The 24,739-nt window shown below is 40.0% G+C and overlaps 4 protein-coding genes across 5 annotated transcripts; 2 read left to right on the forward strand and 2 right to left on the reverse strand.

Moving 5' to 3' along the window:
* Positions 1 to 12: 12 nt before the first annotated feature.
* Positions 13 to 6,022, reverse strand: uqcrc2b (ubiquinol-cytochrome c reductase core protein 2b). Of its 2 annotated transcripts, none has more exons than XM_078279071.1 (14): positions 5,912 to 6,022; positions 4,738 to 4,824; positions 4,125 to 4,274; positions 3,862 to 3,926; positions 3,706 to 3,762; positions 3,245 to 3,369; positions 2,578 to 2,675; positions 2,425 to 2,482; positions 2,150 to 2,245; positions 1,826 to 2,025; positions 1,593 to 1,673; positions 1,382 to 1,458; positions 483 to 636; positions 13 to 355 (listed from the first exon to the last, which is right to left on the reverse strand). In XM_078279071.1, exons 1-14 carry the CDS (start codon positions 5,942 to 5,944, stop codon positions 272 to 274), a joined length of 1,365 nt encoding a protein of 454 aa, XP_078135197.1. In that variant the 5' UTR covers positions 5,945 to 6,022; the 3' UTR covers positions 13 to 271. The 2 variants fall into 2 exon arrangements, with proteins under 2 accessions (XP_078135197.1, XP_078135196.1); XM_078279070.1 differs by lacking the exon at positions 4,738 to 4,824 and adding an exon at positions 4,585 to 4,698 and having other exon boundaries at positions 5,912 to 6,015.
* A 622-nt stretch (positions 6,023 to 6,644) lies between these two features.
* LOC144536625 (NHP2-like protein 1) lies at positions 6,645 to 8,174 on the forward strand. The gene is made up of 3 exons (XM_078279856.1): positions 6,645 to 6,854; positions 7,034 to 7,154; positions 7,722 to 8,174. The coding sequence occupies exons 1-3, from the start codon at positions 6,852 to 6,854 to the stop codon at positions 7,982 to 7,984; spliced, it is 387 nt and encodes a 128-aa protein (XP_078135982.1). The 5' UTR covers positions 6,645 to 6,851; the 3' UTR covers positions 7,985 to 8,174.
* Positions 8,175 to 9,389: 1,215 nt separating this feature from the next.
* On the forward strand, positions 9,390 to 13,455 carry crym (crystallin, mu). Its single transcript, XM_078278803.1, has 8 exons — positions 9,390 to 9,941; positions 10,027 to 10,177; positions 10,290 to 10,352; positions 10,486 to 10,587; positions 11,461 to 11,644; positions 11,730 to 11,851; positions 12,000 to 12,084; positions 12,203 to 13,455. The coding sequence occupies exons 1-8, from the start codon at positions 9,775 to 9,777 to the stop codon at positions 12,274 to 12,276; spliced, it is 948 nt and encodes a 315-aa protein (XP_078134929.1). The 5' UTR covers positions 9,390 to 9,774; the 3' UTR covers positions 12,277 to 13,455.
* A 916-nt stretch (positions 13,456 to 14,371) lies between these two features.
* LOC144535962 (ras-related C3 botulinum toxin substrate 1) lies at positions 14,372 to 20,180 on the reverse strand. The gene is made up of 6 exons (XM_078278804.1): positions 19,871 to 20,180; positions 18,396 to 18,467; positions 18,116 to 18,233; positions 17,549 to 17,611; positions 16,777 to 16,936; positions 14,372 to 14,907 (listed from the first exon to the last, which is right to left on the reverse strand). The coding sequence occupies exons 1-6, from the start codon at positions 19,903 to 19,905 to the stop codon at positions 14,777 to 14,779; spliced, it is 579 nt and encodes a 192-aa protein (XP_078134930.1). The 5' UTR covers positions 19,906 to 20,180; the 3' UTR covers positions 14,372 to 14,776.
* Positions 20,181 to 24,739: the final 4,559 nt, after the last annotated feature.

The raw sequence follows: 24,739 nt of genomic DNA on the forward strand, positions 1-24,739 counted from the left end.
ACACAAACTCTGTAAGGTAGATAGAATTTATTCATTATTTTACATCAGCTATACAGTTCATGTGGACAGATGAGTGGAGCACGACATTGTGATGCGCCAGAGCAGCATCGCCTAAATATACTGTTACAACACCTATAAATACCCAGTGGTGTTGCATCCCTCAGAACAACAGCGTTGATGACCTCTGTCTTGTTGTTTTTTGTCAATGTAGATGAAACAAATTCTGCTTTGCCTTTAGGGTTAGGAACAGTACGAGGTGATGAGGAAGACTTTAGATCTCATCCACAAAGGGCGTTTTGATGAGGTTTCCGCTGGATGCCATAGTCTTCTTGCCAGTCACAAATTTCTTGGCAGCCTGCAAATAAAGAGCAAGAAAGTTAAGAGCACCATTAATAACGGTAAACTGTAATTAGACCGTAAATGAAAGACTCAGCATAACGAAAAAAATTGTTAACTGAAGTAAATTCAGTAATATGTCTTACATTGGCGACATCAGTCAAGGAGACGTTGTCAATGTTTTTGGAGACTTCCTCAGTGGAGCAGTAGGATCCCTCGACCAGAGCCTGAGTGCCCATGGCCTCCAGCAAACCTTCTGAAGTCTCCAGAGACATCAGGAACTGCCCCTTCAGCTGGGCCCTGCACAGGAACCAAAGACAAGCTCATGATAAAAATAGTGCAAACTAGGAGCAAGACCTTTAACTTGATGCATTTTCTTCTGATTGTTAAGTGTGAGGGGGAAGGAGATGTCGTAATTAGTCCAATTTATATCCTTTTTTCAGTTTTCTCAGCAGACACATTAAATGATACTGTTTAAAAGGAATAGTGGCTGGCTCTGTCCAAAGCAACACAAACTAAAGCTCACTAATTAACATGAAATACCCTGTTACCTTAATTCGTTTGACAAAACAATGTGTAATAGCAACAACAAATCAGCATCTTATTACAAAGGGTTATGTGCAATAATCTTTTTTGTTAGCTTTGGACAGATCTAGGCTTGCAGTTCCCCTCTGTTTCCAGTCTTCATGCTAAGCTAACTTGCTGCTGGCTCCAGCTACACATTAAAGTACAGATATGAGATTTTAAATCTTCTTATCCAACTCTGAGCAAGAAAGCAGATGAGCGAATTTCCCCCAAAATGTCGACCTATTCCTTTAACTGTGTATTGGAATATAGTTCATGATTACTCACATTTTCAGTCAAATGTTATAGAGGTAGTAACCCCAAATGACTTTAAAAGTAGTAGTATCATCCACATCATTTTTTTTTTCTTTTTTTACCATTAAGCCCATTTTGATGTTTATTGTAAACTGGAATAGAAGTATACAATTTAAATCGGTTTGAAAGAGACATCATATTAAAGCAGTGTCCCTGTATGTCTTACTTGGCCCGAGTGAGGTCAGCAGCTGTGACTCCACCATCAGCGACAGCCTTCACCTCGGCAAGAGCGGCCCTAATCACCTTGAGAGACCGGGGGGGGCAGCAGATATTATATCAAGACTATATCTTATTGTTTCAGTTATTATTATTTTTTCATAACAAAGACTGCAGCTACTTGGTTGAACAGACTTTTGTCATGACTTTGGGATACTCACATCACCCGCAACTGCAGGCTGGGAAATAGTGTAGACCCCAAACAGACCAGAGTCAGAGTAGCTCGAGTTGAAAGCACTGACCTGCTCAGAGAAAAAAAGTAAAAAAAAAAAAGGGGGGGGAGGGGAGAGAGAATTGTTTTTACAGGTACTATTGAAATTATGATTTAAGCCAGTCAAGGTACCGTGGTATGAAACGTTTTAAAAGTTTATATTAGGAACTGACAACCACTCACATCAAAGGGGTCAGCAGTTGCCTTGGCAACACCGTTGACCAGTTTGCTGGAGGTGCATGAGCCCCTCTTGACGTGCAGACCAGCTCCGAGCAAATGCTGCAGCACGCTGAAGGCCAGAGCCTCGCTGGTGCTCGCTGCAGCTGACTCGCTCACCACCGCCGAGTGGACCAGACTGCTGAGGCCGGGCAGACGGATCTCACCTAGAGAGAGGAACTCAGGGCGTTACATTTTCTTGGAAGTAGGAAAACTCCAGATGTGGCAACACGCTGGTTTGCGACCAACATGCAGATTTTTTTTTTTTTTTACGTCGTCGGTTTAGCTCACCTCCGCGATACTGAGCCTTGGCCCCTGTGGTGCCTGTCCCACTGCGGATGTTGAGGAATTGCTCGCCAACTTGCTTTAGCACCGTGTGGTCCACACCTGAAGGAAAGACGATGAACATCATACCCTTTATGATCTTTTGGCCAATTAGGAAATAAAACAACAGGGTATGTTACTTTAATGTGCATTTCTATTAATAGCGTCATATAAACACATCAGGTTCAAACAGTACTGCTATCATAATAGAGATATTATGTTTAAAGTTTAATGACCCTTACCAAGTCCAACAAGAGCCATTCTTGCGCTTGTGAAATTGTTCTGGACAAACTGGTGCAGCTGGAGAAAAAAAACAAAAAAAAACAGAGAGGTTGAAATGGGTCTATTAACAATACCATAAGTCTTAAAAGAATAAAGATTGGAAAAATACTTACATGCCCAGACTGGATGTTGCCAACCATGTGGGTAGGACAGTACAGAGAGTTACAGAGAGCATTCTTGTAGGCAGCTTCATGCAGACCTTCGATCACACCTGGGAAGAATAGAAAGAGGCATGATCGCGATGCAGTATTCTAATGTTAAAGCTTTAAAGACATTTGCGATGTCTTCTTAATTGACAAATCGTTACATCTGCCCGTTTGGTGGAGACCCCTTAGAAACTGAAAGTGATTGGATTTGGTGCACCTGTCTAAAGCCATCTGCGTTTGTGGCTTCAATAACAGATTTCTGTGGAAATTACCAGACTTTCGATGACAGAATTAGGCTAGATGAAACAACTTCATAAACTCTATGCTGGATGCTCTGTCATGTTTGCAGTAGCTTATAGCCAGGAGGAGAAAGTTAAGGATTGCCGCTTCAATTGTGGCAGTACTTACAAAAACAACTAGCCTTGTGAAACACCATTTTCTCATTAGCTTAACCCAAAAAGTGTAACAGAAAAAAATATTTTTCACAAGATTTTGTGATACCTACTGTTTGGTAATACCATGTTCTGTAAAACGCAGGTGGGAACAAAAAGCAAGTAGTTCTATGATCAACCAATGTGGACATATATATCTAAAAAGATTGTCTGTGTCCATTGCAAGGGAAATAGAGGCCCACCTATTTGAGCACTCTGTGCCGCCTGGGCCTTGTCCATCTTCACTCTGGGCGTGAGGTCTGACACCTCCCATGGACGGAACTCTGGGGCTGTTGTCACATTGATCAAATACTCCATCACTGTGTCACTACATACAAATAATGAAGAGGGAGAAAAATGTGTTAGATATGAAGTGCTGAAACAGTGCTATCACCCTGCATAACAACTACTCCTGCAGAATAATCTGCCTCTCCAGTGAATATTCCTATGTACCAAACAGTCAGTGTTTCTTGAAAATATAGTGGAAGAGATTGTTGTCACATTATGTTGTCACCCTCATGTTATTGCAGTGCAGCTATCGTTTTTGTCTAAAAAAAAAAATAAAAAATACTCAAAACATGTCGCCTCGGACTACAAACATGGGACAGTTCATTTTTGACTCGTGTAGTATCAATCACAACACTGATATTATTCAAAGACTCACATGTCATCTCTCAAGCAGTCAACGGTGTAGATCATGTTCTCTCTGGATGAAGTCACACTGCAAAGAATCATATGCAGATATCGAGATAAGAATACTTATCAATGAAAATAACTTACATTCAATGGTTTGTTATGGCCTTTCTTGGAAGTTACTGACCTCAGGCTGCCTCCCACTGCCTCAACACCACGGCATATCTTGAAAGAAGAAGCTCCTTTGGTTGTCTGGAAAAGCAGAAAATGCAAGTTAACACCAAGCTGAGACAGAAGGCAAATATTAATTCTCGAAAATCAACATTGGGTACATTCTGGCTCTTGTGCTTTATAGCTATATGAATACTACGGTGTTAAAACTGGGGGAGAAAGGACAATCACATGATTACTAAATTATCAGTGGTTCTTTGAAACTGTGCCGTATCATACCAGGTTGGAGGCCAGCCGGAGGAGGTGGGTGACCCCCTGGTTGTCAGGGGTCTCATAGCGACAGCCGGCCTTGACAAACACTCCAATCTTGGAGGCTGGGGAATAGTTCTCCAAGGAGGCAATCACCAGTCCACTGGGCAGTCTGGTCACCTGGACAGAAAGACACATATAGAGATGTCCTTTAGTTACAACATTTCCATCAAGTATAGATCAAAATGGAGTTAAAACATGTCAGCAAATATACACTTTAAAAGGGTCATCTAAGATCATTAAGACATTTAGTTTGATGATTTGACATGTTACACTTAACATGGGAAGAGACAAACCACTAAAGAATAAAACATTGGCAACATATGCCTTTATTTTTTATTTCCAGGCAAACCAACTCATCTCTTCATTCTCAGACAAAACCACACTGTCTGGACCCAGCCAACCTGTCCTCATCACTCCCCCAACATACATGGATATCCTTTAAGGAGTGGGCAGCCCCTGGAGAGAGCTTGAGGCCAGCAAGGGGCTGGGCAAGGGACTGGGCAAGGGACTGGCCTGTTCTGGCAGCCACATGGAACCGTCTCTGTGGAGAAGACAGCAACAGAAATCAACAAACACTGACCTGCACATCCTGTGGCTGAAACTTAACGTGTTCGCCGGCCCCAGTGAACTCCACCTTACGGGCAGCCTGGGCCGCGTAAAGCCTCGTCTGGGAAAATGGAGAACATGGAAAGGCGGGACATTACAATTAATGTGTTGTTGGCTTGCTGACTGATGCAAGGGCAGTTTGAGGAGGAGGGAAATCAGATGCATGTAAAAGATTTTGAAATGATGGGATCAGTTACATTTTCTTGACATGATTTAGTATTCTCATACACAACATACTTTCACAAAAATAATGATTGTATTTAGTTTGTATATGTTTACTCAAATAGTACATAGAGTGTAGCTGGTGGTGCTGTTGAAATACTGTACGTCTTCTAGTTCTAATTCTTCATTTTGTTACAACTCTTACAGTAAACCGTACCTAGAGCTGATAATCTCACCATAAAGTCTATTTAGCATTCTTCTGGAACTTTCGCATGATCTTCTTCAACTGATAAGAGTTTTTGCATTTCAAGCCAACATGGATGAGAAGTCTATTAAGTGCTCAGAAGCATCTATAATTCCATGACAACTAGGCAAATTCCATCTGCTGGTGAAGATCATGTTTTATGAAAGCTACAGCTCATAATTTGGATGGTCTCTTAAGCTTAATGATAACAGACTTGACAGCAAATGTAAACACACAAGTCTCAAATGGTACTAAAGTTGAATATTATGGATAATTGAACATACTTAAAATAGAAATGTAAGGTAAAGCGAGCCGCACAAGCTTCAGCTAACGTCAACATTAGCTAGTTGTGGAGGGGATGTTAAGTCTACAAGAAGCTAACGTTAGCTCTCACATATCACTTCTCAGACCCTGAGTTAAGTAAATTGGGTTTTAAAGTAGCTAAGTTTAAATGTATAACGACCGTTCTTATAATACATTAATGAGAACGACCTGACATGTTTGGTGTTTATTATGTAACGTTTACGTTATCAGTTGAGTGTAGCTAACGTAACGTTAGTGCTGGTTAAGCACAGTCACGAATAGCTGTTTCCTCGTCTGCTCTTCATCACACCTTGTCCGGTCACGACCCTGGATTTTCACACCGTCCGACAAACACACAAAGAGTGAAACAGACGGCTAATGCGTGAACAGCTGTCCCGACACACAGATATACAGGATAGTTAGCTAGCGGAGTCCTTACCGATAACTGACTAATTCCCCGAATCCCCTTCATCTCCCCTCTCTCCTTCAGTCAGGGCGATTGAGCAATATGGCTGGCGTGAAAGTGCCCTACCCAGAATGCCCAGCGCGTTCCTTGCTCGCAAAAGTACAGCTGAGCCATTGAGCGTGCGCCCACTCTTGCCACGGAGATGAATAGCGTGTGACAGTAAACGTTGATCAAAAAATTCAAGAATTATATGAATATTTCGGCACTACACAGTCGGAAACCGTACCGCATTTGACTTGGCATTATACAAAGAGTTTGTAGCAAGATGTTTCCAATCATATTGGATTGTTTTGTTTCTATTGGGGAAATAAAATAAATAAAAGAAGATTGAACAGCATTGTAATGTCAATGTTTAATGACACACACACAAAAGCAAATATCAAAAAGTACTTGGAGTAAATATATCAGAAAAAAATACATAGTGTACAAATATTCAAAAAGAGTAAATAGTAAAATATTGAGTAACAATTAATCACATAGGCCCAAAGTTATGTTAAATACAGAAGAAGACGGTGAAATTGCATTACAGTTTGTAGTAAAGTGAAAAACCTACTAAAACTATAAAATAAGCTAGCTACTTCTAATGATCATTATTTTTAGACAGCTTGAAATGTGATCGCATTATCAATTCAAATAAGCACCTTTAATAACAAAGAGCAAAAAAAAAAGCATTTCCTGTCGTTTTTAGCTGGTGTAGCCAGTGCGCATGTGCGGTACTCCACACGTGCGGTGAACGTTTGGACCGACTGGTTGCATGTAACAGAGCTTACAGAGTTCGTAGCGCCACAAAAATATTACTTACAGATAACATATATCTCGCGTCTTGTTGTCCTTTCTAACCCAGGTGAAAGAAAATACTCCTCAGTGAAGCATTTCGCCGAGAGGGCCAGGATACAAGAAAAAACAATTTACAATGGTGAGTGTTGTGGATGAACTAACAAGCTAACAGACTAGCTAACGTAAGCTAAAGTAACTAGCTAACGTTAGGCTGCAGAGCGAACTATTCTTTAACTCCTAACATCCTCGTCTTTGTTCACTTGATACTGCTTTCCCGTAGTTAATGGGGTTTTATTTTGTTTTCTGTACCATCGCCAGACTGAAGCACAAGTTAACCCAAAGGCCTACCCGCTGGCCGACGCCACGCTATCCAAAACCATCCTGGACCTGGTGCAGCAAGCCTCAAACTACAAACAGCTCAGGAAGGGGGCTAACGAAGGTAAGAAATACCAACATTTGGAACTAGAATGTAACTTTATTGTCCACCTCTATCAGCCTATCTATAGCCTTTTTTTCAGGCTAACAAACAGCTGAGTTTTTTTTTTTTTTTTAAAAGCGTCTCAAATGTGTAACGTTAGTTAACGTTAACGTACCTGGGAAAGTAACTCTACTCTAGGTCTTTAACAAATACATTATTATTGTACAGCTGCAAGGATTAGTCAATTAAGCAATTAGTTGATCAAAAGAAAATGTAATCACCAACTTCTATGATTTGATTAATCTTTTAGTCAATTTTCAAGCGGAAAGGCCAAATATTTGCTAGTGCAGCTTCTCAAGTGAGGACGTGTGTCTGTTTTCAATAATATGATGTAACAAATGAAATGTGTTTTGAACTGTTGGTTGAATAAAGCAAGCAATTTAAGAATCTTAGCCTCTGGGAAGCTGTGATGGCCATTTTGCACAAGTTTTCTAAGACTTAACAAATAATCAATAGAAAAGTCTCAGAATCAGTTCTAAAACCAGCATGTAAATGCAGTGAGCTAACTGTGATCTACTTGTTCCACAGCCACTAAAACCCTGAACAGAGGCATCTCTGAGTTTATTGTGATGGCTGCTGATGCTGAACCACTGGAGATCATCCTGCATCTGCCACTGCTTTGTGAAGACAAGAACGTCCCGTACGTGTTTGTCCGCTCCAAGCAGGCCCTGGGCCGGGCCTGTGGGGTGTCGCGCCCCGTCATCGCTACCTCAGTCACCATAAAGGAGGGGTCTCAGCTCAAACCGCAGATTCAGTCTGTTCAGTTGGCTATTGAGAGACTGCTCGTCTGATTTTTGTTGCCCTGTTATGACAGTCTTCTTGAAAAAAGAGGAAGACATATTCCTGTTCCATATTTCTGTTTGATAAAAAAACAGTTGCTATGCATCACAAGAGAAGTTTATTAGGACAGTGTGTCCACTTCAGTGTGTCAGTTTGCCAAGGCATCGTCTGATTCATAATTAAATCATTTTTTTATGTAAACCTGTTTAGTTCTTTTCAATGTTTCATGTTTTCATTCCGATTTGTGTGGTTAACCTTTTAATGTTATCAGAAGCACCCAGTCACTTTTCATTCATATTAGAATTGATCAATTTGGGGAGAATTATAAATTTCAGCCTGAGGTAGGGTGATGTGCTGCAGAGATAGTTTGCATATTTTCATTGCAGCTGGCATCTCATTATTTGGGGGGGCTTTTTCCGCCTTATTTTAATAGGACCGCTAGGTTAGAGGGGGAAGACGTGCAGAAAATCGTCACAGGTCGGGTTCGAACCCTGGACCTCTGCATCAAGGCATTAACCTTTCAGTATATGTGTGCCTGCTCTACCCACTGAACCAACCCACGCCACAACTGGCATCTAGTTTTACCTGGAGGTGTTGACGCCATGTGCCTCAGGCTACTAACAAACTGATAAAAACATTTACTGTATTGTGTAAAGAGATGCAGCTCCTTAGGTAAAATGTTTCAGTGTCACATTGCTTACCTGTCTTCATCCGTTATTTACATATTACTGAAAAAATAATGCTAGGTCTAATTGTAAAAACTTTTTTACCCTTTTATTTAAAAAAAATAATTTGGGACCACGTTATTTGTCAAAATACTTTACACTTGACCAGCTATTATATTAAAATGCTACATCATTAATAACAGCACATGCCTACATTAGTGGTGGTGGGGGGGGAATACTCCTCTTCTCACTAAGTTTGGTAGATTTGAAAAAGTTCCATTGCAAGTAAATGTTCATTTAAAATCCCACTCAAGCAAATGTACAGAACATTTTCAGTAAGATGTACTAAAGTATGCAAAGTGAAAGTATTGTGCAGAAAAATGACCCATGTGATGGATATTTTAGTATACATGACATTAGAGTGTTAATACTGATGCATCAATGCATAAGCAGCATTTGGCTGTTATATTAGAACTGCTGAGTTGGAGTACCGGTAAGTTCTAACTACTTTATAAACAGTCAGGCAGATCAAGCCCAGCTTGGGTTTGAGCCACCTCCAATCGATAAATCTAGGGGGTTGTGAGGTGATTATGGGGTATGAAATCGTTTCATAATACATAGACATATTTCATATTGCTTGTGACTACTCTAGACATCTGAAAGTATATTATGGACACGGACACGTTTTTTTTTTTGTAAGGGGCCACAAGCAAAAAGGTTGGAAATTACTGATTTAACGTCTGTGATGTGTTTGAATGTTTTTTTGTAAAATCTACTATAGCAGAAAAGTACAATGGTGGAGTGGAAGTTCAAAGTAGCAGACAATGGAAGTACCTCAAAATTGTACTTGTAAATCTAGATTAGGTATATGGAACACAAAGAGCCAATTCTTTTAACCATGCGAAATCTTTTTAGTTTACTTTTAGTTTCCGATGCGTGGGAGCCTCGCTGCGGCTCTTGAATGCAACATGTTGATACGCGGTCAGCGGCTTGAACTTTGGACCAACTCACGCCGCTCCGAGAGACTGGGTAAACCCAGCCCGATCTGCCGGCGATTCAATCTTAAAATATTGAACTTGGTCTGGTAATAGCCAGACTACCGCTCCGAGTCTGGACAGAAGAGAATTGGGAACAACATGGCCGGGCCTCCTGTTGTTATATGGGAGCAGGAAGTGGAGGGTCTGCTACATTACAAAGAGCTGGTCCCCCGTCTGGAGGAAGCTTTGGGAAAATTCTCCAGACGAGACAGCACAGAGGTGATCCAGCCTGTTCGCACCACGCTGACCCTGCAGAAACACCACGGGTAGGCCTGTCTGTACTTCGTGTGTAACTAGTGAAACATTAACAAACAGTAGCTATTGCTGGCTGACACTCTTCTACTTTTACAGCTTCCTGGGATTGATGCCTACATACATGGAGAACGATGGAGTCCTGTGCACAAAGTTTGTGTGTTTCTACAAAAGGGAGGATGGTTCTTCTTTGCCAGCTGTGCAGGCCACACTGGTGCTGCTGGACCCAGAGTATGGGAATGTAAAGGCTGTGAGTAAAACTAATGCATGCACAAATGGCTCTGCCACATAAAGAAACTGCATTAGTTACTCTGCATAAAAACAACCACTCTAAACAAAGGTCCCATGTTTCCAACTTGCAGGTCATGGATGGAGAGCTCATCACAGGCATGAGGACAGCTGCAGTCTCGGCCATCTCTGCTAAGGTATACTTCCATTTGTCCAACATCTATTCACGCCTGTTCTGTAATCTTACAATGATGTAAGAGTTTGACACCATGGATGTATTAGAAGACTGTTTGACACTCATGGGTCTGTCCTGGTGTTTTTGTCACACAGCTGCTGATGCGTCCCGAAGCAGAGGTGTTGGCCATCTTGGGTACTGGCAAACAGGCCTTGAGTCATTACAATGCCTTCACAGAAATGTTTTCATTTAAAGAGGTACAATTACAACAAGATCTTGTAAATGTATGAATAACAAGCCTGAACAGAAACAGAAGCCTGCATTTATCAGTTTAGGGCAATGTAATGTGTGTTTGTAATAATCACAAGTGGGTTACTATTCTCTCTGTTTGTGACTCCCTGTTTCCCTACACAACATCTCATTGTTAGGAACCTAAATGATCTATGCACATCATTTAATTTGGGTGCTAAGACATGGTGTCTCACTTTATTTCCATGGGTTTGACAGTGGGACAACACAAAAAGATTGTCCAAGAAATTGACACAAAAACCACAAACTTTCCTACTTTATTAACTCCTACTTTTGCACAATTTACCTTAAAGGTAGCCAATAGACAGTTATATCATTTTGGCAAATACACATATTGGCTTTCTTGCCCAGAGTTAGATGAGAAGATTGATATATCACTCTCATGTCCGTGTGCTAAATATGGAGCTACCGCCAGCAGCCACTTAGCTTAGCTTAGCATAAAGACTGGAAGCAGCTAGCCTCTAATCTCTAACTATAAATCCTTTTAAACACCTTTTACTTTAGTTTATTAACATTGACAACTCATTGATTACTAAAATCAACACATCATTTAAGCATGTAAACATCTGTTAAATATACACTGTATACTGTTATATCCCCCTACCTCAGATATATAGTATAAGCTAGGTGTTATCATTGCTTTTAGCCTGTTAGTCTATTTCTGTGTACCTTGAGAGCAACAAAAAGCTGGAGTCAAATTCCTTTCCGAATTCACAAAACTTGGCCATTAAAGCGGATTCTGAATTAGTTTTGTGATTGTTTAATATACTTATGTTTGGTTTTTCATAAACCGACACACTTCCTCTGGGTCTTCACCACAGGTGCGTGTGTGGAGCCGCACAAGACAGAAAGCGGAGAGGTTTTGCCGCTCTGTCAGCGGTCCGGTGACGGTATGTGTCTCAGTGCAGGAGGCAGTGAGGGGAGCAGACGCCATAGTGACAGTAACCAGATGTACAGAGCCAGTGCTCTTTGGTCAGTGGGTCAAACCAGGAGCTCACGTGGCAGGTGAGAGAAAAAAATAGTTAACACACAAACTAGGAAAAAGGTGAGATTTTTAGATTGAGAATATTTTTCCCCTGTTGCTGAGCAGCGGTGGGGGCTTGCAGGCCAGACTGGCGGGAGCTGGACGACGTGTTGATGAAGGAGGCAGTGGTGTACGCTGACAGCAGGGAGGGAGCAATGGCCGAGTCCGGTGACGTCATCCTCTCTGGGGTCATTGTGCTTTCTAACTGCCTCAATAACAAAAGCTGAAGTGTGTGTGTGTGTGTGTGTGTGTGTGTGTGTGTGTGTGTGTGTGTGTGTGTTATTGGCTCCCTTTGCAGAATGTGTGGAATAACATATGATTGTGGGTCTGTTTAAGGCTGAGGTGTTTGCAGAGCTTGGAGATGTTATTAATGGGACAAAAACTGCCCACAGAGAGAAGACAACTGTGTTCAAATCCCTTGGTAAGCCCTACTTGATGTATGCCTAGTCCATATTGTGTGGAAAGTACAAAAAAAATATTCATTTAGTACATTAAGATTTGATTTTTTTTTTTTTTTTATTTTTTTTTTACAATAACAGGAATGGGAGTCGAAGATGCAGTTTCTGCTCAGCTGGTATTTGACCAATGGAAAGCAAAAACCAGCCAACCGTGATGTGAAGACTGTGCCTATGACAATAATATTCACTGCATAAATCCGTGGTCTTATTATTGTGCTTAAACTTAATTCCATATCTACACACATTATCTAACTCCCAAAACACAGTTGATCAAAACTCTTTATCATACACTCCCTTTTGCACTCCTGTCCATCAAAAAACTTCCTTTTTGTGGCTTTTCCTTCTCCCAACATGTCTGCACTGCAGCACCCTTTTTGTTGGCTGGTTATCTGGACAGAGTCATACAGAGGCTTGCAAAAGTATTCATACCCCTTGAACTTTTCCACATTTTGTCATGTTACAACCACAAACGTAAATGTATTTTATTGGGATTTTATGTGATAGACCAACACAAAGTGCCGCATAATTGTGAAGTGGAAGGAAAATGATAAATGGTTTTCAAATTGTTAAGTTTTCCGCCACACATAGCGTTTTGCATTTAGGCCAAAAACTTCAATTTTGGTCTCATCTGAACAGAGCACCTTCCTCCACGTTTGCTGTGTCCCCCACTTGGCTTGTGGCAAACTGCAAACGGGACTCCTTATGGCTTTGTTTCTAATATTGCGTTCTTCTTGCCACTCTTCCATAAATGCCAGATTTGTGGAGCGCACGACTAATAGTTGTCCTGTGGACAGATTCTCCCACCTGAGCTGTGGATCTCTGCAGCTCCTCCAGAGTTACCACGGGCCTCTTGGCTGCTTCTCTGATCAATGCTCTCCTTGCCCGGCCTGTCAGTTTAGGTGGACGGCCATGTCTTGGTAGGTTTGCAGTTGTGCCATACTCTCTCCATTTTCGGATTATGAACAGTGCTCTGTGAGATGTTCAAAGCTTGGGATATTTTTTCTGCTTTAAAGTTTAACCTTGGGCTTCATGATGCTGTTTGTTCACTAATGTTCACTCTAACAAACCTCTGAGGCCATCCTTACCATCCTAAGAGATATGTCGCTAGCATGGCTAAAAATGCCAAGCATTTTGTGGTTACAGTTTCTCAAAAGCGAGGATTTGCTCCTTTTCTCTGTTTTTATAATTGTAAATCAATTTTCTTTGAGTTTTAGACTTTAAAAGAAATTGTGGACCATTTTCTCTAATTCAAACTAAATTACATTACTTGCAGTCTTACTTGTATTGTTTCCCTGCACTGCAGTGTGTGGACAGAATATACAAATACAACAGAGCATTTTGAATGAATTTATTTGCTTTAAAAAAAAAAAAAAAAAAAAAGAATCTGCATATTACTATGTGAAAATGAAACCACATTTAGCAATTAAGTAAAACCAAGTGTGCATTTCCACTGCGCCACTGAAACACTGATACAATGAATCTAGATTTACAGCGGTTCCCCGTGCAATTTGATCATTGCTCATTTCAAAATAAAATGCATTTGATGAATAGTTACTGGTCATATCGTCCAACAAAGACATTCAAATCAGTTACAATCTTCGAGTGCAAATACACTGGCTCGCAGACTTCATAAAACACAGTAATAGATGTGGTCAAAATAAGAGATAATAATGATATATAACCTTTACAGATAGAGAATGAACCAGCACAACAACACTGGCTGCACTGCACCTTCACATGCCCGGCCGTTAGTCATAAAATACTGTGTTCACTTAACACGCAGCGAGAAGAGGGCATTCATCTAAAAAGCTTTTAGGAACAAAACGAGATAATTCCCTGTTAAATATTTAGACTGTTTTAAATGCTCGTTAATTGTATAGTAATTATTACTGATCTTAGCAGCTGCTAAAACAACTGTTCTAAGTCATTTAAGGGTTAAACTGTTTTCGCATGATGGTATCTTAAAACTAAATTAAAAAGATAAATTTTTAGTGTTCATGGAGTGACTACAAAGTGATGACCGTTGACTGGATTTTGGCAACACCTCAGTCTAGTCAGATGACACATGTAAACAAAACGGTCCATCAACCACAGCTGACAAGAAACTTACAATGGACAAAAAGGAGAAATTACTATTACTATATTACTACTTTTTCTTAAAGTAAAATGTCATCAAGGCAACATGAATCTCTTAGTGTGTAGGGGAAAGAGTGCAGAGCAATCTATGGTAATTTCATGATTTATTAAAAAAAAAAAAGAAAATTCACATTCAAGTAGTGTTTCTTAACAATGTCTGAGAAAAGTGACATTGATGTTGTTTGTAAAATCCTCCCTCTTTCTCCTTAATCAACCTTAGATCCCGAATCAAATCCCCCACCCTCACATTGCCCAAGGCCTTAGCAAAGTCACTTCATTCCTGTCAATCTGAAAGGACTAAACAGATGTAAGCAAACAGAAGCCAGATCGGACAGAAAACCTTCAGCGCTGCTTAAATCTGTGAAGTTCTTTCAGACGGAAGTCTGATCTACCAGAGCTTCAATGTAAGCAAGGACACGGGGTGAACATATGTGTTGGGGAACCCAGCCAGCGTCTTCTTCCCTCCGAGTAGGCCGAGTTCTGACTGCAACTGTATTTTCTACTCCCTGTGATTCTCCATTACAATATTCTGCACTTCCTCTTCCTCTTCTTGATGGGTGGGGGGCACAGGACCGCCCTGATGGCTTCGTCAAACACCGTCTTAAGGCCGCGCTGCGTCAAAGCCGAGCACTCCAGATACTTCACTGAACCTGGTGGGCAGAGGAGCGCAAGAAAGCAGAAAAAGCAGAGGAACAAGTCAGAAAACCAGTTTGTTTTTGTTTCCATGTCGCAATCATACATACATATTTTAAAGCTTGAGTCAGTCCTTCCAGAAAAACACGTTGAAGGAGTTCTTTTGTGATTGTTTCGGGCAAAAATCCTTGATTATGCAGCACGTTTTCTTAAAAAATGCGGGATATTTATGCGATGAAATTGCAAAAACTGTGGTTTCATCGTGGCTTCATCGCGGGGTTTGCAGCTTTTCGATGATGTTCACATAGCGTAATTACGTCCTTTCACAATGTTCCCATGGCAACAGGGGAAAATGGCTGCTCTTGTGTGAAGTAAACGCAACATTTTTCAACTGTCTGCTAAGATATATGTGACGTTTTTGCAACGAAAATGCGGGGATTATGAAATCATGCAAGCCCCGCATATTTTGTGCGGAAATCAGCAATTTATGCGGCGTATTTGAAAAATGCGGCCCCGCATAAATATGCAGACTTTGGCTGATTATGCATTGAATTATGAGATTGCATATTCACGTTTTTCTGGAGGGACTGTTGAGTAAGATGAGTAGCAGGTGTTTTCTATCAAGTTAAAATTTGAATTTTTTCTCACTTTTGTCGCCCTAGTGTTGCCTTCCTTCTTTCTACAAGTTTTTATTACTATTTTCGACCTATTCTTGTGTTACTTCCTTCTTCTACCGTCTTTTTCCAAGGTTTTGTCGCCTTTTTCCATCAGCATTTAAATGTTTTCCAGGTACAAGGCTGTTGTTTAGTAAATCTATCGCTGACATCGCTGTATTTTTTTCTACCAAAAATGATTTGCACTGGTTAGGCATGGCTTAAAAAACTGTTCAAAGGGGATACATTGAGAACCACTGCTCTAGACTACACAGGGTGCACACGACTCCATAACAACTATGGCGTTTAATAGCTGGAGTTGATTTAAAATGAAGTTTACAACCAAATCCTCTGTCAGTCCCAGAGAACAGGATCTGTCAAATGTGCAGTAATACAATAGAAGGAAATAAAATGTAGGATAATTGGTCCCATTCCCAGGTTCTCCTAAAATTACACAATTAACAGCATTTGCCTTCAACTCTGGCAAGTAAACATTGCAGGGTGTTAAGTAGAGCTGCAAAGATTAATCGATTAGTTGTCAATTCTTTTAAGAGTTGGTCGGTTTAAGTTATTTTTTTAAGACAAAAGTAAAAATTCTTTGATTCCATCTTCTTAAATGGGAGTATTTTCTAGTTTTGTCTCTCCTCTGTGACAGTAAACTGAATATCTTTGAGTTATGGACAAAACAAGACATTTGAGGACGTCCTCTTGGACTTTGGGAAACACTGATCAACATTTTCCACAATTTTCTGACATTTTAGAGACCAAACAACTAATCGATTAATCAAGGAAAAAAAATCAACAGATTAATCGACGATGAAAATAATCGCTAGTTGCAGCCCTAATGTTAAGTATAGCGTAAACGTCACCATCTAATTTTACATTTAATCAATATAGAACTTACATTTATAATAATAGTTATATTATTATAATAACAAATTAGACATGTTGCTATTTAGGATATTTTAGTGATTTTAAATCTAACACTTTTTCAAAGTATCTAAGGATTAAGGATCTGCATATAGACTGTAATAGATTTGAGTTGAAAAATATGCACAAGTCTATGACCTAATTCAATTAGCATGCTGTTGTACTGTGAAACGGGGTCCTCTCCTGTTTTGGCAAACTACCAGAAACACTACTGCTTAAAAAGGGTCTTTCAATTCACAACCTTAACAGACATTAAGAGTATTTAAACATTTTTATCAGTGTGTGTGTTGTGTTAAAACTGACTTATTTCTTTAGCCATGGCCAAGCCCTGAGGGTAGATGATGGGGGAGAGTTTCTTCTCCTTGAGTTTTTCGATAGTGTCCTTGTCGTCTCTCAGGTCCAGCTTGGTGCCCACCAGGATGATGGGTGTGTTGGGGCAGTGGTGTCTCACCTCAGGGTACCACTGAGGGCAGGAGAGAGTCATAGTCAGAGGCCGCGGGGATGCAGACGGACAGTATGAAAGACATGTTTTTATTGGCTGTATTCATTACACCAAACAACATTTTGGTTGTCTTGTCTTTGGTTGTCCATTTTTTCTGTTCTGAGTAGTTGTGAGGGGAGGAAAGGGTTCATTTTTCAGATTGATGATTTTTTTAACTCAAGCATTTCAAATCAAGTTTTCTATCTCTGTTAGTTTTAGATCTGTGGTAAAAAAGGTAAAATGTGTAATGGCTGTATTCCCAGATATGGCTCCCTTATTCTACCACCCAAGCAGATCTGGAGAAGCAGTGGCAGCAAAAACGGTCCAGTCCTGTTAGTAGTGTCCTGTACACTGTCCTGTGACTCCCATGACTGTCCCAGAACAGTCACAGGACAGTGTACAGGACAGTGTCTGACTGTCCTGGGACAGTCCTGGGAGTCACAGGACAGTGTACAGGACACTACTAACAGGACAGGACCGTTTTTGCTGCTACTGCAGATCTGAGCGTGACATGTCATGGAAAACACTTAACCTAATATTACCATTACTGACAGATGTGACAAACAGCAGAAATAAAAAGCAAGTTGTCCTTACTTTGGCTCGGACATTTTCAAAGGAGGCTGGACTGACGAGTGAAAAGCAAATCAGGAACACATCCTGGGGGCGGGGGGGGAATAAACATCAGTACAACATTAAAAACATAATCAGCACTAAGGAGATGTTTCTTTTACAACTGGGATGTATCCCTTAACGTTAACTATGATGCTGAAGATAAACAGATAGCACACAACATTGACTTAATAGACCCCAAGATGTTCAGACACGAGGGTCCACAAAACTAGAAAGATCTAGACTCTGTTGGTTAAATACACACTGACTCCCACTTTCAGCTCCCTGTGAGTCTTTGGCACAGAGGCCAGTTTGTTGTCAGGACAAAGAGTGCAAACAAGAGCTCCCTTTCACTTCTTCAGACAGTGTATAGGTACTATGGATACAAGGCTCTACTCTGCGGAGTGCAAAGACTGTCTTAAGCATTACAGGCCAGTGAATAACTCCAAATCAATGCTGGCAGAGTGAAAACAAGTGTTCATGTGAACATTGTCTGGCTAATACTAGTCTGTGCACGGCAGAGACAAGCGGGATGAATGCATATACACACACCGTCTGTGGGTAGGACAGAGGCCTGAGCCTGTCGTAGTCCTCCTGTCCTGCTGTATCCCACAGGCCCAGGTTCACTGGTTTCCCATCAACCATCACATTGGCAGAGTAGTTGTCAAAGCTGTAGGAAGGGAGGTGGAGATTTGGTTTCAAATAAGCATAATGGGTTTCAAAACTTTCCCTCTGGGATAAATTAAGTTATATCCTATCTAAATGTACAATACAGTGCTGACAGTCTTCATATCACAGCTGGTGTGTGTGTGTGTGTGTGTGTGTGTCTTACACTGTGGGGATGTACTCTCCAGGAAAGGCATTGGTAGTGTAGCTGATGAGCAGGCATGTTTTACCCACAGCTCTGGGATTAGAAAGGAGAGGAGAAAAGATCGACAAAAAATACAATGATTTATTTGTATGATTTCTTCTCAGTTTTAATAATCACAGTATATTATTCTGTGAAATAAAAGGTAAGAGCAAGTGTATCTGTAGTATTGTTTAACTTGCCCCATTTAACCTGTGTTACCTCACACTAACAGCTGTTAACATTAGAATTAGGATTTTAGGGGGGTTTTCTTCCTTTTTTTAATTGCATGTCAGGACTGGGAGTTTGCAGTCTTGTATTTACTTTTACTATCATCAAATAAACATATCTACCTTTTAACAGATACAGGATGTGCTAAGAATAACACATCAGAATAGAAGGCAGATTTGTATTTACACCACTACGTCTTAAACAAATAATTTGAACAAGTATTAACTATTATTCTGTTATCAGGCATTATATCTTTCACGTATGACTTTGCCAGTTCTAAGCTTTGGCTTAAGAAAACAATGTCCTAGACTAGCAATCAATAGATTGACCTACAACTTTAAATGGTCTGTCTGCTGTAAAAGAGGGACTAGAGGGTAGGGATGTACAATACAAACTTGTGACAATGCCCATAGCTGAGCTGAAAAATGGTTTACAGACTTAACTAAATGTGATCAGGTATAAATCCCAAAGAGTGCTAATATCTGTCCGCCTTTAATACTGGGAACTACTACCTGATGATAGAAGAAATGATAACAAGCGTGTCTTAAAAAAATGGCAACCAGTAATAAAAAAAAATCTGTGGGCTAAATGTAGTACAATGTTTAAAGTATGGTTTAATGTCAACCAAATCCAGACAATAGCTCATTGCCTTTATGAACTTCCATAAATGAAGACAATTTTATAAACATATTTGTATTCCTCAGTTAGTTTTGCGGGTAATGCTCTACTACTAAAATGCTGTTTGTTTTTTTAATTTGATATTTAAAATACCAAAACATTTGCCGGCTGCGGTAGGCTAAAAAGAATAACTTGTTCCAAGACCTTTAGGAGGCTGTATGGTTAATGACAAAACACAAAAAGTGTAAGGTTATACAACACATTTGATATCAATTTATTAGCGAACAATCCAATAACTTCTATACAGGACGAGGCGAGTTAGCTGCAGCCTGCGTCATGTCTAGCTAATACAAGACATGCTGCCTGTGACCCATTCAGTCACACCTAAGCGGAGCATGTAGATAAATCTGTCTGACCCAGCTGGACCGGAGAACAGGCATAACAACAGCTGTCGCTCAATTTGGCATGTTATGTGAGGCTTGTTTGCCTCTAGCTAGACAACTGTTGGTAACTGGGTCAACAGAAACCACTAGCTATGTTAGCTTTTAACCGTTCACAACATTGGGACATTTTAGTTGTCAAAGTACGGATAAAAAGATGGTTTCACTTACCCGTCCCCCACCACCACACACTTAATGGCCTGCATCGGACACCTCTCGCTAGCAACCCAGCCAACGTTACAGTAGCTCGAGCTCAGTTAGCTTAGCTAGCTAGCTAACGGCGGCTAAAATAAAACCACACCGGTTACGCGTAGCTAAATAGTACAACGTAAACTAAGTGAGCTGTCCAAAAAAGTTGAAAAGGGTTGACTTTACAGAAATGAACCGGCTTGTCTTTTCTTCTCAGCAACACCCGGTGAAACTCCAAAGTTGTAGTTCAGGCAGGCAACACCCAGGAAAAAAAACTCTGGAGAGAGAGATAGAGGAACGCCCACAGTTTGGAAGCTGCAGCTCCGAGATCCCTACAAGTCATATCCGGTCAGAGCAGGACGGTCAAACCCTGCCATCTACTGGTCACAACTGGTCACAACCGGTCACAACCGGTCACAACGGGAATATGCCACTGAGTTCAAGAAAAACGGTAACAAAACAACTCCGAGGTTGGCATCTAGTTTATTAAATACAGTGATGAAAGAAATATTAACATCCTTTTCCTAAGTAAAAGTTTAAATACAACAATGTAATAATAGAATTTGTTGTAAGATACAATGCAGTAGAATAGCCCCCAATATAGTTAGTTACCTGTGTATAATTATGTTTTATATCACTGGTTATTAGTGATGCATAGATATGTAAGAAGAACTGTAATGTTGCAGCTGGTCGAGGTACAACTAATTTATTATCTGTAGTGACTGGTAACTAAAGCTGTCAAATAAATATAGTAAAGTATAATGGTTTCCTCTGCGGAGTAGAAGCATAAAGCTGAAACAGAAATACTCAAGTAAAATACAAGCACCTCCTACTTTAAAGTAAAATAATTAATTTTTCACTTTTTTTTTAATAATGTATCAGAGTTTCCTATACCAACAAACTGTAGAACTGAGTTGTGAACAACAAAACAAAGCCCCTACCCACTTTATTGTTATATATTTATTATATATAGGTATATGATTACCTTTACTTGCAATTAATGATGGTTTCTGTTCATTTTAATGCAGCAGTGTTAGATCTTTTTTTTGTTCCTAAATTCAAGGATAGGATTCTCTCTCTTAATTCTTACTAAACTTGGTGTAGAAAAGAATGAGATCTTAAATACTTGAGAGCAATTGCAAAAATCAGTGATAGATGAAAATAATCTAATAATAATCAAATAATAAAATATGTTACATTTTATAGATTAAACTACCCACAGTATATAAAATAATTAAAATCAGCCCCACTTTCACCAACTGCAACAATAATTGTATCTACTGTATATTCATAATCCGAGTATATTATTTAGCACCCTGAAAACAGCCATTCTGCAAATATCACATTTTACTTTTCATAATATGTTTGCACTTTTACTTGTAATTGAGTATTTGCATATTGTGGTGTGCTGCTTTTTTTTAAAGTAAAAGATCTGAATACTTCTACCTTTGATACAAGTGATTGCTTCCTACTTCTGCATGAAGTACTGCAAAAACAATCACTCTGCAGTCTTTGCATGTGAACATGAGAGGGCAGCATTTTACAATTTTACAGTTTTATTGTCTAACTACAGTCTATGTCGAAATTTTAATTGCCAAACATTTTTAAATGCCAACAACTAACAGACACACACACACACACACACACACACACACACACACACACACACACACACACTAGCTAGTAACTAACTAGTACTTTTAGTGTGTATTTTTCTTTCTATTTATGATTGTTGTTTTACTATTTATTTCTTGTCTTTTTAGATTTAGATTTATGTTACTGGGTGAACTGCTGCTAAAAATGTCATTGTTTATTTTGTACAATGACAATACATCTTCTGATTCTGACACACACACACACACACACACACACACACACACACACACACACACACACACACACACACACACGCTGCCCTGTAACCTTGACTCTGGATTATGTTATTGGGGGATTTTCCCAGCAAACAACACATTAATAGGATAAACGTCACCATTAAATGGAGGGTAAAAGCAGAGGAGAGATTAATAGAGGATAAACAGGCCTGTCGCCGGTACACCAGGGAGGCTGTAAAACACAGTGGAGTCACACTGGGCGACATCAGGATGTCAAACTGAGAAAAGACATTAAAGGGGAAAGCTGCTTTGAAGCAGTATTCATACATCTCCAGAAAAGAAGAACACATAATTTAGAATTTAGTATGTCTTTAGTATGGGCTTTTCAAAAAATGTTGCTCATTAGACTGGTTGCATCCAAACTAGCAGCAAATCCATCTACTGTATTTGTCTAACAAATCGCTGCTGTAGTATCACATTTTGACTAGTTCCTCCTTTCAGTGCAATAAGTCTGTTTGGCATTTGTCATTTTTTCAGGCTGTTCTACTGACTGATTAATTAATTTAGCAGTTTTTTTTTTTTTTTACCAGTGCAACAAACTGTAGTTTGATTTGGCCTTTTTGGAGCTCTGTTACAGTGATAAGTATATGTGTAGCTGGAGCTAGTACCTGGGTAGCTTAGCACAAAGACTGCAAACAGGCTTGGGAACAAGAGTTCATAAAAGAGCTTCACATCAGCGGTATCAACAACAGGTCAGAACTGCTGTTGAAGAGAACTTTGTTGGTGAGGCTTTTTATTGTGCACTGTAGCACTCAGCTCTCCTCCTGCTTGCATCTCCCTTCAAACTGCAGTTGGAAGAGTCATTTGATCGGATCATTATTTTCCACCATTAGCTCTCTAAATAATCACCAAGATTTAATGACCCCTGTCATGGTGCTCTCATTTGCATAGGAGTCAGATTGACTGTCTGCAGGAAATCAACACTTAAATGCCAGAATGTGTTCTGTAATGGTAGCACTCACGGCCGAGTCCACGGGATGCCTGATGCATAATGTGAAAGCTAAAGGATGAGAGTATCTACAAGTTATTCCCTGGATTTTAGCATTTCAGCTCAACTAATAAAGCGAATAAAGCAGATGGCTGAACCAGAGGCTTTGGCATTTATGCTGCTGCGATGATGATCAGTGTAATGCTGCAGTTATAAGAACCTATATATAATTAGATTCGCTATGACTCATTCAGCAGCTCGAACTGTGACATCTGCTGGATTTTCAGAAAATGTATCTGTGGAGGCGAGTCTGATAAGGGCACTGCAAATCTGATAATAGAGTTTCATGACTTTTTTTTTTAATGTCACAGCTGCACAGAAGGAAAACATTTTTCCACCCATGAAGGCTTTTCAAACTCACCCACTTATACACATATACGCTCATAAATGCACAAAAATAGTCTTTAGTGCTGATTTAATGCAGGATGTATGATGAATTCCTGTTGCCCACCATTAACAAAGTATCATGTTACTATGACTTAATGTGATTAGTTCACACTGTTAATTCACAGATACTGCGTACATTCATTGATATATTTCCAGTAGGCCTACCTATTCTGACAGAAATATGAAGCAGTTGTTTTCTATCAAACGGATTGATGCAAACATTTACATGTTGCTGCACCAAACCAAAAGCATCTAGCTGCTAACAGATGCCAATTGACAAACTAGGAGAATGGACTGGAATTGAGAAAAAGTGGCTTCATATTTCTATGAGAATAGTTACTGTTCTGCTTTCAGGGAGGCTGAGCAAATGCATCGGTCTGAAATAAATTTTATGGAACTGGAATCCAACTACAGTTTGCTTCAGATTGATTCCAGGCAGCTATGTGCAGCTTGTTTATTAGCCAGTGGCAGCAGATGTTAAAGCTTTCTAAAAATAAACTTTTGAAGGAGTCCTCGCTCTGCATGAGCAGTGACATGCAGCATACGCAGAGCTTTAGTCATCAGGTGAAAAAAGAGGACTTCTGTGTGATTACTTGTGTCCAGTCCCATCTATTCACAAAGCTATTCTGATGACAATCAGCCATGGGTCACTTCTGCAATCAGATTCAATCAGCTCTATCAGAGCTGTGAGGTGAGACATGCTCCCAGTTGGAAAGATGTCCCATGTGTTTCCTTTGTCCTCCCTCTTATTTTCTGTGTGTGTGTGTGTGTGTGTGTTTCTCTTTCTCCAGTTTCTCTTCCGTTCTTTACAGACATGGCCTGCTTCAGTCTCTCTACCATTGTGAGAAAGGAAGTGTGTGACATTACTTGTGTGTTTGCATTAGCAGGAATGTGTGTGGGACTGTTGCAGATGGTTTTCACAGGATTCAGGAATTCCTCAAAAACTCATCTGGCACAAAAACACAAATGAACTATCCTCTGGAGTCCCAGCTTTCAGTATTTGTTACCAACAACAATAACCGTTATGTTTTCAAAAGAACCCTGAATTTGAACACCATCATTACTGGTGGTAGACTCTCCTTAGTGACACACGAGTGGTGATAAATCTAGGGGAGCTGACTCAGCCTAATTGCTAAATGCAGCATGTTATTTTATTGGTTTAACTTGAAGATGTTTACGTATTTCACTACTTGCCAAACAGACAGCTGAGGGCTGAGTAGACTTTTGATAATCAGCGTGTCTCAATCAAAATAAATCAGACTCTAATACTGAAGCTCTGAAGCTGTGTGGCTCAAAATCTACCTCATTATAACAGTATGGGTCATGAAGCAGGCTACTTGCTTACAATGTTGCTGCCGAACAACTGCAGCCAAGAGATGCACTGGATGAATCCGGTTCCACAGGGTCACTTCCTTGATGAGTGTGATAAAAGTTCAGGGCACGAAATTTTGGATGCGCCTGTTTAGAGGACAGAGGGAAAAAAGCCTCACTGAGTGAATAGGTACTGTGCAGAAACCATCCACTGTGTGTGTCTCTTTGTAGAATAAATGGTTGTTTTTGTTCTTTGAGAATCCAGTTTTGATG

Source organism: Sander vitreus, chromosome 21 (assembly GCF_031162955.1).
Source record: "Sander vitreus isolate 19-12246 chromosome 21, sanVit1, whole genome shotgun sequence".
In the NCBI taxonomy this organism is placed as follows: domain Eukaryota; kingdom Metazoa; phylum Chordata; class Actinopteri; order Perciformes; family Percidae; genus Sander; species Sander vitreus.

What these genes read in the sequence shown, in the direction of transcription:
- uqcrc2b (XM_078279070.1), bottom strand. Translation starts at nt 5,944, where the DNA reads ATGAAGGGGATTCGGGGAATTAGTCAGTTATCG. An exon ending in TCCGGCTGGCCTCCAACCTG is followed by an intron (nt 3,927 to 4,124) that starts GTATGATACGGC and finishes CTGCTTTTCCAG; the next exon opens with ACAACCAAAGGAGCTTCTTC. An exon ending in GCAACATCCAGTCTGGGCAT is followed by an intron (nt 2,483 to 2,577) that starts GTAAGTATTTTT and finishes TTTTTTCTCCAG; the next exon opens with CTGCACCAGTTTGTCCAGAA.
- LOC144536625 (XM_078279856.1), top strand. An exon ending in CAGGAAGGGGGCTAACGAAG is followed by an intron (nt 7,155 to 7,721) that starts GTAAGAAATACC and finishes CTTGTTCCACAG; the next exon opens with CCACTAAAACCCTGAACAGA.
- crym (XM_078278803.1), top strand. Translation starts at nt 9,775, where the DNA reads ATGGCCGGGCCTCCTGTTGTTATATGGGAGCAGGAAGTGGAGGGTCTG. An exon ending in ACCCTGCAGAAACACCACGG is followed by an intron (nt 9,942 to 10,026) that starts GTAGGCCTGTCT and finishes CTACTTTTACAG; the next exon opens with CTTCCTGGGATTGATGCCTA. An exon ending in AACTGTGTTCAAATCCCTTG is followed by an intron (nt 12,085 to 12,202) that starts GTAAGCCCTACT and finishes TTACAATAACAG; the next exon opens with GAATGGGAGTCGAAGATGCA.
- LOC144535962 (XM_078278804.1), bottom strand. Translation starts at nt 19,905, where the DNA reads ATGCAGGCCATTAAGTGTGTGGTGGTGGGGGACGG. An exon ending in CTCTGTCCTACCCACAGACG is followed by an intron (nt 17,612 to 18,115) that starts GTGTGTGTATAT and finishes CCCCGCCCCCAG; the next exon opens with GATGTGTTCCTGATTTGCTT. An exon ending in TTGAAAATGTCCGAGCCAAA is followed by an intron (nt 16,937 to 17,548) that starts GTAAGGACAACT and finishes TCCTGCCCTCAG; the next exon opens with TGGTACCCTGAGGTGAGACA.